This window comes from Tamandua tetradactyla, chromosome 2, assembly GCF_023851605.1.
Source record: "Tamandua tetradactyla isolate mTamTet1 chromosome 2, mTamTet1.pri, whole genome shotgun sequence".
NCBI classification, from domain to species: domain Eukaryota; kingdom Metazoa; phylum Chordata; class Mammalia; order Pilosa; family Myrmecophagidae; genus Tamandua; species Tamandua tetradactyla.
Window position 1 is genome coordinate 6,360,347 of NC_135328.1, and position 15,054 is coordinate 6,375,400.

Here is a 15,054-nt window from a genome sequence, read left to right on the forward strand (position 1 = left end):
TCATTATGTAGTGCCCCTCTTTGTCTCTGATAATTTTCCTCACTCTGAAATCTGCTTTGTCTGAAATTAATGTAGCCACTCCAGCTTTCTTTTAATTAACGTCCCAATGGTATATATTTTCTTATCCCTTTATTTTACTCTGTCTGTGTCTTCATATCTAAAGTGGGCTTCTTGTACACAGCATATAATCAGGTCTTACTTTATTATCTGTTTTGATTGTCTCTGGCTTTTTTATTTTGTCTCTGGCTTTTAATTCGTGTGTTTAGACCAATCACATTTAAAGTGAGTATTGATAATCTAATTAGTTGGATTAATATCTGCCATATTTTTAAGTTTTCTATTTTTTACCCTTGAGCCTTGTTTGTTCTTCTCCTTTTGTCTCCCTATCTTTTTTTTTTACCTTCTTCAGGTTTTTGAACATATATATGATTGCATTTTCTTTCTTCCCTTCCCTTACCTACCTGAATTATACTTGTTCTAGTTTGCTAGCTGCCAGAATGCAACACACCAGAGATGGATTGGCTTTTAATAAAAGGGGATTTATTTTGTTGGTTCTTCAGAGGAAAGGCAGCTAACTTTCCACTGAGGTTCTTTCTTACGTGGAAGGCACAGGGTGGTCTCTGCTGGTCTTCTCTCCAGGCCCCTGGGTTCCAACAACTTTCCCCGGGGTGATTTCTTTCTCCATCTCCAAAGGCCTGGGCTGAGCTGCAAGTGCCGAGATGAGGAATGCCGAGCTGTTTAGGCTGTGCTACATTGCATTCTCCCATTTAAGCACAAGCCAATTAAGTCAAACGTCACTCATTGCAGCAGACACGCCTCCTAGCCGACTGCAGATGTAATTAGCAACAGATGAGATTCACCTACTATTGGCTCATGTCCACAGCAACAGAACTAGGTGCCTTCACCTGGCCAAGTTGACAACTGAATCTAACTACCACATTCAGGTTTTTGAACATATATATGATTCCATTTTCTTTCTTCCCTTCCCTTCCCTTACCTACCTGAATTATACTTATTTTTTAGTGGTTGCCTTATAGTTTGCAACACATATGTACAACAAATCTAAGTTCACTTACTTTCAAATGAGCACTATACCACTGCACAGGTAGCAGCTCCCTTATGGCAGAGTATTCCCAATTCCTCCCTCCTGTCCCTTGCAGCGTTACTAGAGTTTTGTTTTTCCCTTCCCCCATGCCAAAAGTTAGGGGGGCTGGAGTTAGGTGTTTCCCATCACCTTGTCCACTGGGCTCTGGTAAAATCCTCTATTAGGAGAACGGAATTCTCAGTGGGTAATTCAAGGAGGTTCTTTTCCCCTCCTTCTGCCAGAAGCAGGTGAGAATTTTTCTCAGCTCTCCACTGTGAGACACTGGTGGGGCTTCTGGGATGGGCCTCTTAAGAGTTTTTAATCTCTCAAACTAGCATGCACATGGTTTCGTGCAATTGGCTAAGTGCCCTTTAAGAAATGAGGTTGGCTGCAGGAGTGGTTTCTGCTCCCAGCGAGCTGTGATTTTCTCATCTGTAGCTCTACTTTTCAGCATAACTGTTTGTCTTGGTGATCGCAATTCTCTGACGGATTTAAGAGGAGTTGCTGATTTTCACTTTTCGGCTTTCTTCATCTGAGTACATGGGTGACAGCATTCAAACTCTCTTTACATGTTGGACAAAAAGCCAGTAGTCCAAGTTGTTTTTTGTTTAAATTTAGGATGGTGAAAATTCATAAATGTAATGACCACCAAACTATTTTGGTTCCACTGACCCTTAAATATTGTCTCAGTCTGACATTGTTGATTCTCTTTGCTTGGGATTTCAATTTCTATCTGCTGAGATTCATAGTATAAGCTTGAAGGTTGAATATTGTGATTCACCTACCCAGCCCCTCCCCACCACAAAACCATTGAAATGCTGTAAGAGAGGAACAGCATAAAGCGAGGAAGACATTAATAAAAGCACTTTATAAAATGTGCTGCCCAGAATTTGAATACAAAGTGCTTTAATCATCAGGAATTTGGCCACTATTAAATTATCCATATGCTGATAACAAGATCAATAATACCCCAATAAGGACAATATAAACATGATACTCCATGACCCCGTAGGATGCAGTTAAAAACAGTCCTTTTCAGTGATCATCAGGATCTTCTGTTAAAAGTTTTCTTTTTGTTTCTCTGTGTCTTAAATTTGTAATTTACAGTACTTTTCACCACCTGTATGTTTATGGGTATACCAATGAGGATAATACCATCATGAAATAAAATGTTTCATTGATGGCCATGCCTCCGAGAGCAAGTTGCAAATTTTTCACACTTTCACGGAGTCTTCTAATGGTCCAGTTTCATCTTAACAGATATATCTGACCACCCCACTGTGTCTTAGAGATCACATCATGTGGGATATGACGTTTTTGTATTTTGTGATATAAAGTCTTCTGCAGGGGGGTGATGCAAACAGTGTCATTGGATTGACCAGTGTAGGCTTTTACTTCAATCCATATTTTTTTATTAATGATGATATGTTCAAAAGGGGTTGATTTTGGCTTCAAAATTGAAATACTTTTCTTTCTCAAATTTTTCTTCACATATCACTTTCATTGTGGCAAGCGCTGACAATAACAAATGCCGCCTTCACTAAAATTTGATTATTGATTAAAACACCCTTCGTCTTATTGCACAGCCCCTGAGGTCATACAATGGCAGGACAGGTGTTTCAGTTCTACAGGTGCTTAAGCTGCCTCACTGCGGTTGCTTGCCCTGGCAGCTAGAACTCTTTTCTAATATTCCAGTTTGTGAGAATGATCAATAGTTTTGCACTCTAGGGATATCGAGCTGTTGTATAAATGTTTCCAATATTCTAACCTCCCTGCTTATTTGTTGAGTCACTACATCCAAATATTTGACTTTGTTGACGAGTGTCTGCTTTTTATCTCTCCAGAATTGCTTTACATGTTCCAAAACAAGTGAGATAATCCAGTGGATTTTTTACATATGAAACGAGAGTGTTTTTTTTAAAATAATAAATGAAACTACTGTCTTCAAAATTTTGCCTATTTTCCAAAAGCAGAGGACATTTCCCTCATTCTTATGTAAAGGCAAATCACTGCATTCTTGACTATCAGCTGCCCTTCTGGGTAAACTACTAGTTGCCGTTCTCTGCCAGATGCTGCTGACAGGTCTCCACTACTGCCCCAGCACCGTACAGCTCTGCCAGGCTTGAAGGTTCTGAGATTCCTTCTAACCGTCTGGGCTCTGTCTCCACCACGCAACAACAGCCGTAAGGAGGTTCCACAGCTGTGTGGTGCCTGCTGCTGGGTGTGGGGAGGACAGTTCACCTACCTGGGCATTGTCCGCCCTTCTCTGGGAAGGTGACGTTGGCCGGGACTGTCCCCACAAAGTTTCAGAGTTTGGTGAAATGGCTGTTCCCAGGTTAATTTGTGAAGCTCTCTATCAACAGACCCCATGTAGAGTCTGCCAGGTGAAGGAGCTCAAGGCCCATGGTCCTGTAGGAATCTAGGGCTGCTCCCTTGAAAAGACCCAGAATTTGTCTCATGTCAGTGTTCTACAACATTTCCATCATTCTGTGCAGTAATGACAAGTTTTCTGAGCATACAGCTCCAAGGTGTGTATAATTGTTTATTTGCAATTTATATGTGGGTAGGACAGGTCTGCAACTTATATGCATGGCAATCCTTACAGAAATAAAGAAATTTAAAAGAATGAGATGAAAGAATATAAATGGGAGTTATAGTATTTTCTTTCTGCACCCCAGTGGACTGTCCTGTGCTTACCCAATACAGGGGCCTCCCTCCCAATAATCTCTGAGCGTCAGTGAGGTTGGGGGGCAGGGACAGTATCTCCAGGAACCAGAGCTTGTATACTTTTGCCTCCATCCCTCAGAATCAGTGATGATTACCTAAAATTGCAGGTGGATGTATGATTCAGAAAAGGTCATCTTTACATGATGAAGGTTTTCTCAGAGAGGGAAAGTGTAACATATTGAACTGTACTTTTATTTCCTGGAAGTTACATATTCATATCATTTTCTTCCATTTTAAACCATACTATGATTAAAACAGACTGTTATCAATAAGAAATACCTTTTTTTTCTGAAATAGAATGTACTGTAACCTGGTAAATCATTTTCAGTAGGGAAAACACCTGGCTGATCTCTGAAAAGGGTTCTTTCATATACGATGCATAGCGTGGAAGAAAGAATATTTGGCCTGATGTCAGAAGATGTGGACATTGAGTAGATGTTAGATTTGGGGAAGATCTCAATGCCTCAGTGTCCCACTTATTTATTAGGGGACTGGGCTGGAGAATAGACCCACAATCATTTTCTGGTAATGATTCTTCTTTCTAACTTTTCCTCTCTTTCCTGCTCCTCTCTCCCTTCTGCCACTTCTCCTCCTTCTTTCCCCTCTTCCCCATCTATAGTTACCCTAAAGTCCCCAGACAACGAGGGGAGGTTATGGGGTGAGTTGTTGGTGAGGGGCCGTGTCACCCCTAGGTAAGATGGGGGAAGGACAGCACCAAATGCCTCTCTGGCCAAGCTCTTTTTCCTACTTAAATTTTGAGAAACCTTTTTTGTGGTTGTTGTCACATGGCTTCTTTGAAGCCTTTCCAGCTTTCATTACCTATAAAAATAAACACTTGTTTGTGGGACAAGGATCTATCAGCTTCCCGCTTGAAGTCTCTTTTCTTTCGTTTACAGAGAAAAGTCCAAGGAAGTATAATAATTTTTGAGAAAGTAATTGTGCTCATTATTCGGTTTGTCCTCATTCCCCATTCCAGTAAGATAAGGTTAAGAATTATTATGGAACCTAACTTACAGATCGTGCTTCCCATATAACCCTTCTAAAAAATAAAGATTCTGGCTCAAAAATCTAAAAAAAATAAAGATGACTATTAATGCACTCAATCCAGAGAGCCAGCTAAAGCACAAAAATTGTTAGAACCAGAAAGCTGTGTCACCACATCATCAAGATAAGACAGTTGTTATTTCCTATGAAAGATACATTTTCCGAGTCCACATCTATTTTTCCAAGTGTTGAATCATTTTTTACCTCTTTCTAAAACTTAGTTTCATCTTATTTGAAGAGATGGTTCAGGAGTATGGGTTTATTCTTCCAAGAAGGAAGCATAATTTTCATAGTTGTGAGATGATATAGATGTGAAAATATGAAATTGTGCCTACAGGGAAATGATGATTTAATCTGGTTATTAAAATATTGTTGATTGGACATTGAAGGACATTCACGGCGGCCTTCCCCTTGATTCCATAATGTAAGGAAAGCTCACATAAAGAGCTTTTTCAAAACATTAATACCTCTGATTCTGTAAAATATTTTACTACCTAAATATGTTTTATTCTTAATTAAAAAAAAAATACACCTGCATTGGTTAGTGTTCTCCAAGGAAACAGAACTGACAGAATATAAATGATATAAACATTATGTGATCTAGGACATGAATTGGGTCACAAGACTGTAGGGGGTGGGCAAGTCCAAATTCAGTAGGCTAGACCGCTAGTTAGGAGCGCTGATGAAGGTTTTCCATGCATTCTCAGGTTGAAGCTGGCTGGCTAAGCACAGATGTAGATTTTCCCTTCTGTCTGCTGAAATCATCACTTCTCCTTTTAAAGTCTTCAACTGGTTGGATGAGACTTCTCTCATTCTTGAAAACGGTCTTCTCAGTTGATTGTAAAGGCAATCAGCCGTAGATGCAATCAGCTGACTACAGGTGCTAACCCATCTGCAAAACTAACAATCAGGTCTGTGCTTGCTTGACCAACACCTGGTCGGTATAACCTAGCTAAGTTGACAAATGACTTTAACCATCATAGCACTCAAAGTGCCATCATGCCAGCTCACTCTCCACTTATAAAAGGGAATGTGGTGCTGTTATCCTGGAGGGCAATTTGACATCCATAAATTACCTAGATGTTAGGTGGGCAAGGAAACCAGCTGGCTATGAGCAATGAGAGCTATGCAGTTCCAGCCAGTACACAACTTGGTAACTGTTAGGTATATAGTAAGGGAGACCATTACTATTGAACAGAAATGGTAATTCAATGTGCACTTTGATTCAGATTTTAAAATATCAGTTTCCCAGTAATTTTACTAGGGGAGATGTAAATCTCAAGCACAGATTAAGTGATCTATTTTCTACAATTTCATATTTATTTTAAGCCATGGATCCTTTTTGTAGGCTTGTAATGAATATAAAACGGAACCCAATGACCTGAGTCTTCAAAAATCTGCATTTCTTGGATTTGAGAAATTAATCCTACTAAATAATATAGCAGTTTAAACTATGTTATGAATATTAGGATAGTTCCATGTTCTAGAAACATGTAATAACATGTAAGGACATTACTGCATTTTAAGGAACAAATATCAGTATCATTTAATTGTTCAATATTATTGCTAAGCCGCAACTATAAATTTACAAGAGGATGCAATAGTAATATTGTCATACATTTGTTTAATGATACAGGTTGTTTCATTTAAAAATGAAACAAACCCGAAACCTAACACAGAATCCCCATTCCCTCCCCCCCAGGAGCTCGCCTAAGCCAGATGCATGTTTGCTGGCTCATTTCAATCCTGGAGTCCATTTGTTGCTGACTTTCCTCATGCTTCCAAAGTAAAGAGATCCGTCATCTCAGGTTCAGGACTTGCCTTCAGCTAAATAAAAAATGTGACCCTGTGTGCCTTTTGGCTGCAGGACAGCTAAAATCCCATGAAAATATTTTCCCTCATTAGATCATGACAGAGTTCTACTCATTTTCAAAGACTGATTCTCTAACCTGGGGGTCAGAGCTCAAGCTATTGCAGCTCATCTGTGGGATCTGTAACACTTTTTTTTTTTTTCAGAAATCCTAACATTATAAAAGATCAAAACTACACAAGCCTTCAACTATACAAGCCTTTACTCTGGCCCGCAGGGCCGCCGGTCTTCCCCCGACCCGTGGCTTGCGGAGGGGTCTCGCATCCACCCAGAAGGACCCGGTATGTGGCTGCTGAGGCTCCTAAAGGGGAGGTGTAGGGTCTCCGCGTGAGGGCTCTGCGGGCTTCCGCGAGGTCTGCGTGGGTGTCCCCGGCTCTCCTCTGGGTCCGGCCCCCCTTCCACTCCCGCACCCACTCTGTGGCAGCCTCGAGAATCAAGGCCCACAGACGGGACCCGGCCAGGCCAGGCTCTGGGGCTGGGCCCCCTCCCCGCCAGCCCCGGTGCCAGCGGCGCCCCCACTTCGTGCCCTGACACGGGGGTGGGGGCGCTTGGTGCTGAGTAACTGCGGGGGCCACGGCAGCTCCTGGCCCCGGAATCTCCGCTGGGAGCGACGCCCCCTGGGGTTGTGCCGCCCTGAGGGCTCTGGATGTGCACGAGGCTCCGAAAACTTCCTCTCCTGAACCCCCTCCTGCTTTGGGGTTCCTCGTGCTGTCCCTCATGGGCAGGGGTCTGGGTGGGGGGAGCCTGCGCTGGGCGCAGAGTGAGGGCAGGGACGCCCGGGGCTGAGCCTCCCGGCGCTCACCTCTCGGGTCCTGGCGTTCACCTCCTGTCGTTGTCTCCTCTCCTGAAGGCAGCGCGGACTGGGAGCCAGGTGGGACTCGCAGTGCGGGTGAGTGTGTGTGTGTGGCTGCAGGTGACCCCAGGCCACCCCTCTGCCCTTTTGGTCCCCCTCCCTCCCCTGGCGCAGACGTGGGGTGTGCACGGGGGAAGATGAGCAGACCCCGGCCCTGCGCCCTGCCCGCCCCGCCCTCGCTCCCGTGGGTGACTCTTCCTTCCTAAAGCCCAGGGGCTGATAAGCAGGTGCACGGTGAGGCGCGCTCATAAAAGACACTGAGACATCCGTGTACCCAGCTGCGTCGGCCTGGCCGTCTCTGTCCGGTGAAGCTGCTGCTGTGCGAGCTGGAGCGGGGTGGGGACGCCGGCTGCAGCCCTGAGCTCTCCTCCCAGCGAGGCTGCCGACGTCTGGGTGCCTCAGTTTGGGCGCCTCCGCCTCCGTGCCGCCTTCCTGGCTCGGATCCCATCAGGCCTTCCGCGAGGGCCTCGGTTCCCCTCCGGTGGCGCCACCCCACTTGCGCACCCCACACCCCTCACCCCGAGCCTTGGGCCCCAGGGGTAGGTAAGGGAGCCCTGAACGAGGACCACGGGGCAGATGTGCTTTTCATCTGGGGCGCGGGTGCACGTGGTCCTGCCCACCTCCCTGGCCCGCACCTCCACACCCATGGCGCGGGAAGCAACGTCTGCGCTGCTGCTTCCGGACGGACCTGCAGGAAGGAGGAGGCCGGCAAGGAGGAGGCAGGCAAGAGCAAGGCTGCAGAATTCACTGGGGTGGAACTAGGGGGGATGCAGACCAGGAGGGAAGGGGCTCCCGTGGCTGGTGTGGCCAGGGACAGGATTTTTCTCATGTCTGAACTCAGGCCCCAGCACTTCCCCTCTCTGGCATCGCCCTCTCCTCGATGCCCCATGCCCACTTGGTGATGTGCGAAACTACTTGTCTCCACACTTCCTGGAGCCTGAGTGCAGAATTTATGGCCTTATAACAGCCTGTACAAACTCACCCACATGCAGATGCCTGAAGTGCAAGCTACCAGGGGTGGGGTCCCCCATAGGGTTTCCTTATTTTAACAAGCCCTGCATGCCTCTAGTTTTTTTTTTATTTCTTTATTCTGTAATGAGAATATTATAAAAATAAAGCTCTTTAAAACTAGGACAGCTGAGCAATTTAAATGAAGGAACTCAGGGTGGGGTGGGCATGCAAACCCCATTAGCCTCCCTCCATGCCCCCACCCCTCCTAAAGCTAAAGCAGGCATGCAGGACACTGGCCCCTTCCCCACCTCTCAGTCTAGCACAGACAGAAGCCTCTGCTTTCTTATGAGAAAAAGCATATAATTTGGAGAACAATAACTTATCTTAGACAAGAGGTGCCGTTTGCACAGTGAGCATGTGCTAACGTGAGAAAAAGTTTCCTTCTTCAAGGTCAAAACCTTTTCCTTGGAAATAGTTTCTCCTACCAGGAAAGGCTGGAGAAGTATTTTCTGGTGGGTCAGACAATACAGTTCTCTGAATGCAGTGCCGTGGGTAATGGTGAGTGCCACGTGCGGCACCTGGCATCTCTGGATGATGGTGGAGGGAACTGATTGAGGACACAGGCTCCCTATGGGGGCAAGGTGCTGAATCCATCGAGTCCAACTTCTCCTCGGTCAATCTTAAAACTTTCAAACAGTTTTGGCCTCTGACCTGCCTTTCCCTGCTACGACATCTCTGGCTTTCAGAGGTGGTATGGTGGCTGCAGGCTCTATCACTCATCACTCGCCTTTGCTCTGAGTACGGGGGAGCCCTGTGATAGGAGGAACCCTCACCAACCAGGACCTGGATTTCTTCTCCCTGTTGACTCAACTCCAAGTTCTGAAGACTCAATTTCTCCACTAGGATTTGGCCCACAGCTGCCGTGAGTGCTTGTGCTTCAGCAGCCTGGTTGTCTACAGAGAGCAGTGATTGGTTTTTGACTGGTCCTTGGCTCTGGACAGAGGCTGATTTGGGTTTGTCTTTTGGCAAATTCTCTTCCTGCTCTTTGGTTTTTTTATTGGGGTAAAGACACTGAAGATAGTGCCTCACCCTTTTTCTGAAATGTTCTGGAGGGATCTGTTCAATCTCTGGCAGAAGTTGGATGTACTTTCTCTCCAGGGTGTCTACGACTTCCCTGACATGGCCAGGTTGGCTCACCTTTCTGGCCTGACAGCTCCTCAGTTCTGAAAACCCATCTTCATGCTCTTCTGGTTTGGGCTTCCTACAGTCCTCTGTCCAAGTGGGGGCACTAGTGTGGCCCTGGCTCTTGCTCAGGACCTGAAACTTTGAGGTCTTGGGATCCTGGGGCCCCAGGCTACTGTTTCTGGCAGACAGTAAGTCAAATAGCACCTGAGAAGTGGATATGTCTGCATTGGACACGCTCTGGGGATGGCCCTGGGGCATCTGAGAAGACTTAATGTCTGCATCAAGGAATGCATCAGTGCGGCATCCTTGAAGGAGTGTGTCAGAGGCATAGTCTTGAAGGATCACATTTTTGGCATGGTCTTGAAGGAGCATATCGGGGGGACAGGCTTGGAGGTGCTTCTGCTTCTCTGCTTCCCCTTTGAACATAAACTTACTAGGCAACTTCTCTTTAGGAACTTGGCCAACAGCTGTTCTAGGGGATGGGGGGCTTTTACTGCTCCTTGGAGCCCCTAAACCACTTAGTTCCACCCTTACGACTGGGGAGTCTGCCAGCTCACTGGTTCTCAGGCCGTCTCTATATGGGGGCTGAAAATCAGGGGACCCCTCAGTCATGATGGCCTCCCTGGTCTCTTTAGCCATTGAAGATTGGGATCCTACATCAGTCTCCAGCATTGCAACACCAGGGGAGGGGGCTCCTGGGGCGTGACTCCAACTCACTTCCCTCAGCCTATGTTCTACCATGTCTTGATTTGGTGTTGGCTCCAGGCTGTCTCTCTGGATCCCCAGGACAGTCTTACTCTGCCCCGGTCCACCCACAGTGCTGGGGGTGAGGGGCTGAGGAGGCTGCCTGCCCTCCTGCCCAGTCAGAGGGGCCTCTGAGAGCCATGGGCCATCTCTAGGTGGGACCCATGTGCGGACCCTCTGGACGTCCTCACACGCAGGGGACTGGGTAGGGAGAGGACTTTCCAGGGTGGGGCTTGACCTTGTTTTCACCGCCTTCTCTTCCTGGCCTGACTGAGAGTTTTCTCCCTGGAGCTTGGCATCCTTGGCTATCTGGATGACAGATGTAGGGTTGGGGGAGGCAGGAGAGGAGGACTGCTGAAGGGATGGGGTCTGAACCTCACTTAACTTAAGGATCTGGTGGGGTAGACCCCACCGCTGCCTCACGCGAAACCTTATAATATGAGCTTCCAGCTTTTGCTGAGTGCTGGGTTCAAAAAAGGAAATTTCCTGGGAGGTGTTCATGCGGGATTTCCGATTCTTTGAGGATACTAGATTTCTGATTTCTGTCTGGGAGTCAGACTTGGGCAAGGTGTGGCTGACAGAAAACCAGGAACGACGCACACTCACGGGGATCCTACCCTCAATGATCTGACACAATTTCCTGCCCAAATGGACTTTCAGGACATTTTCTATCAGTTTCTTCTCTGAGTCCCTGGGCAGATTATTTCCTGATTTACTCCTTGGGCACCTCGTCAATTCATATTTTGACCCCATCTTAGAGTCTGTCTCCAGAAACCTCACTGGGGAGCTTTCTGATCTCTTGGATAGATGAATTTGCCCCAAACGTTTCCCTACATCTTTCCTTAGCTGGAACTTTGCTGGGCCTCTCACATGAATGCTTTCTGTGTGCTTGGATCCCATTGTCTTAGCATCCTTGCTTCTTTGACCTGGCAGCAAAGAGGGCCGTGAAGGTCCATGCTGCTCCTTTGCCTGACTGGTATCCAGTGATTTTACCTGAGTTTGCTTCAGTCCCATGGATTTTTGTATCCTGCAGGGCAGTCCCCAATGGTCTTTGATGAATCTGTTTTGAAGGTGTTGCTGTAGTTGTGTCTGGGAGTCATGACTTCTAGGAACATCCACAGGAATGAAGGAGACAGACCTGTGGACTTGGGATTTCTGGCTGTTCTGAGGAAGGCCAGTGGTAAAAGAACTAACGTCTTCCTGGGATCTTTCGACTTTCCTACATTTCAGTTGCTGCTGCAACAAGGGCCAGTCCACGTGTTGAGTTTTACTTGGCATGGAAGAATGTATCTTATTCTGGTATGTGGGGCAAGACACTCCACAGTGCTTAATCAGGGGTGGAGCAGATGATAGGACTGGGAGAGATGATTGGGATTGGGCCATGGTTGAAGTCAACATTTGGGGTTGGGCCTTGGGTTGGGGCAAGGTGTGGGGTTGCAAAAGCAGTGGGGTTGATTTAGCCTGCATTTTAACTGGGTAGGCCCTACAGTTTCCATTGAATAAGACTGTGGGAGACCGTTTTGGGGAAGAGCTCTCAGAGATCCAGGCAGAAGCCACCAGGGATTCGCTGTGCAGAGAGGGGAGGCCCCAGAAAAGCTGGCTATATTTGCACTGTAAATGGTCCCCCAAGGTTCTGGGATACGAGAACTGTTGAGGATTGAGCAGCTGCTCTGATTTGCCTTTGGTGCTCCAGAAAGTTTGAGGTTCTGTTGTATCCTGTTTGTCACCAAGTGACTTTAACATATTCCCCAAAGAATTGAGGTGATAGTCCGTGCTCATTTGTTTTGGAAATAAACCATCTTTTCCTTTTTCCTTCAAAATCTTCAATTCAACTCTCTTTGTGATTTGTACCTCCAGGAGCCTCTGGACATCAGGACTGAGAAAAGAGAGGCCACAAGCTTCCACATGCTTGGTTGCAGGGTCTCCCCAGAAAGAGACCTTTTTTGGGTGCTGGGAAAGATGGTCTTGTGGGAATTTGCCATGTGTCGAGGTGGGAAAGAACAATGCCTTGGCAGCTGCCCACCACCAGAAGAGGGCTGAAATGGGGCGACTTGAGCGGTCAAGGCCGAAGATTGCTGGGATAGAAGATGTCAAACAAAAGCGGTTACCTGGTGAGCTCTCTGGAACGATGCTCAGTGGGATTGTCCTCAAGTTGAATTGGTCTTTTGGAGGCTCTGCCGGCAGGGTGGAGGGCAGAGGTATAGGGGAGTTGGTCAGAGGAGGTGTGGAAACCACAAAAGGGGGCACGATGGGAGCAGCATCTTTCATGGGCTCCTCACATGGCAGGTGGGCTTCGGCAGGCACTGTTTCACATACCTCACCAGAGGGTTGATGAAAACTGCCCTTGTCATGGAGCCTTTTCAGGTGGCTGCAGGAGATAGAAGACACAAGCTATAGCCAGGTGCCTGGTGGGCCTGGAGAGGTGGAAACAACTAAAGCACATGGGCCCTCTAGTTCCCACACCTGACTTCATCACCCTCCTGCCATCCCTTGCCCCAAGGCTTTCAGTGTCATTCCATCCCCATGGGCTCTCCTTCCCCTGTCATCCCCTTCTGCCTGCAGCCCTAGAGTTGCATAAGGGCTAGGAGGAAAAGGGACACAGGATAAAAGGGAAAAGCTTACTCACTTTTGAAGAAGTGAAATCAGGCCCTGAGCCTCCTTCAATTCTTCCAAGCAATCTCTACAAGCTGTAAATCAGAGGACTAGGTTATGGGCAGGGAAGGTAGGGGCCCAGGGACTTTATAAGAACCTGAGTAGAATATCCTTTTAGAGAGACTATTGAGAAATTAGAATCTGGAGCCCTAGCATCCATGTCTGAGGGCACAGCAAGAGGGAGGCTCATGCATGGATGGGTCTTCATCATGTATAAAGTACTCCCCTGCCCATTATCCGCTGTGACATCCCTAAGGCTCTCTCTGTGTGAGAGTTAAACAACTCACCCACAGTTGGACATGGAGACTCCATTTCCAAGTCCAGCCAGTTTGCTGTCCTCAGCTTCCCCCTCCACCCCTACTGGGCAGCACCTATTGTCCAGGCCCATCATTGTTTCATTCTCACCGAAGGTCCCAGCAGGGACTCCACAAGGATCCTGGGCTTGAATTTCCTTTCCAGGAACCTCCTGTGAGGGTTCTGTCTCCCCAGAGGGACATGCTCTAGCACTTGACACCCTCCAGACCACGGGCCCAGGCCCTCGGAGGCAGGGGAAATTGAGGTTAAGGATCAAGGCTCAGGGTTGAGTGGACAGAGCCTTACCTTTCAAAGCGCCACCTTTCCTCCTCCTCCTGATCCTCCATGTCGTCTGCACATGACACTGAGAGACAAGGAAAGAATGAGGGGCTGGCACCCAGTACTCATTCTCCTTTCTCAGAATATGCTGCAGACTTTCAGTATTGATGAGTAATGTGACTTTTTACATTTAATTAATGGAGCTCTGCTTTTTCCTTTTATTACTTTTTGCAGCGGATAAAAACACTTTTGTTCGCCTTCCCTGAAAAATGCACTGAAGGATTTTGTATGTGAGATCCATGTGGATTTCTTCAGTCACTAATTCCTCTGCTAGAGACAGGGATGGACTCTCAGACTTACAGACTTACTGTCTGTGCTCATCGGGTAGACTCTGCTTACAGAGGCTCTCATGGGCTCAGCAATTCTCTCTACATCAGCCCAACACTCTGTTTCTGCAGGGACCCAGAACTCTCCTATCCCATCCTCGGTGGACTGGTCACCCCATTGGGATGTCACCTGGAACCCTCCACCATGCCCAGACAGATGGACTGAGATCTTCAGGTAGATGCCCTAGAGCCCATCTAAACACTGGCCTGCCTCCTGCTCCCTACGGGAAAATATTCTCTTCTTTCCTGATGCTTTCATCTCAGGAGTCTCACTAGTTGGTTTAGAAAAGTGGAAAATGGAACAGGAAAGAGAATCGATCTCTGTTGGGGCAGGGCCTAGGGTTCCTCACCTTCTTGCTGTGTCTGTATTTCTTAGGCGATGATAAAGACAGGATGCTCTGGAGATGGGGGAGTAGCAGGAAGCAGAGCCCCACTCCACACAGGAGGATGAGGATGCCAATAATGAACCAGGAGGTGAAGCTGGAGCCCAGCCATGCACGTTTAGAAGTCTTAGCGCTTCTCAGAGGGAAGAAATGGTTTTGCATAGTCTTACTGCATTGCTGCCCTCAGGGCTGAGCACCCAGGAAGGGTGGAGATTGACCTCTGGGCCTGGGAGGCCCTGCTGTCCAGCACATCAGGATTGATGAAAGAGGAATTTCCAGCTGGCCCTTAGAGCGTGTTCCAATCTAGAGTTCCAGGCCTGCATCACAGAGCTAAGTGGGGCCTCATCACAAAGGGCTCCTGAGGGTGGGGAGGGAACAGAAAGGAGAAGGCTGACCTCACAGCCCCTCCTCCACCCCAGGGGATCCACCCACCCCCATATCCCATCATAGATAAGCCTTTAGGACAATTTTCTATTCATCCCACCTGTAACCCAGATATAACCTGGTGCCCTTTGTCTGGTTTGAACCACACCAATAAAATAGCCTTTCAAAGTCTGGAGTTGTCCTGAGAATTTTGGTTTTTAACCAGAGGATTTTACTCT

At 47.2% G+C, this 15,054-nt stretch overlaps 1 protein-coding gene and 1 pseudogene across 2 annotated transcripts in view; one reads left to right on the top strand and one right to left on the bottom strand.

Moving 5' to 3' along the window:
* The window catches only part of LOC143665644 (CCR4-NOT transcription complex subunit 8 pseudogene), a 64,812-nt pseudogene that overhangs the window by 43,826 nt on the left and 5,932 nt on the right, over positions 1-15,054 (top strand). Inside the window, exons 4-6 of the transcript XR_013167130.1 lie at positions 6,872-7,006; positions 12,316-12,569; positions 13,918-14,244. The product of XR_013167130.1 is annotated as a CCR4-NOT transcription complex subunit 8 pseudogene (transcript). The remainder of the gene's footprint in view (positions 1-6,871; positions 7,007-12,315; positions 12,570-13,917; positions 14,245-15,054) is intronic.
* Positions 8,702-14,614, bottom strand: LOC143655509 (spermatogenesis-associated protein 31A6-like). Its single transcript, XM_077126752.1, has 4 exons — positions 14,420-14,614; positions 13,711-13,768; positions 13,085-13,145; positions 8,702-12,826 (listed from the first exon to the last, which is right to left on the bottom strand). Exons 1-4 carry the CDS (start codon positions 14,612-14,614, stop codon positions 8,950-8,952), a joined length of 4,191 nt encoding a protein of 1,396 aa, XP_076982867.1. The 3' UTR covers positions 8,702-8,949.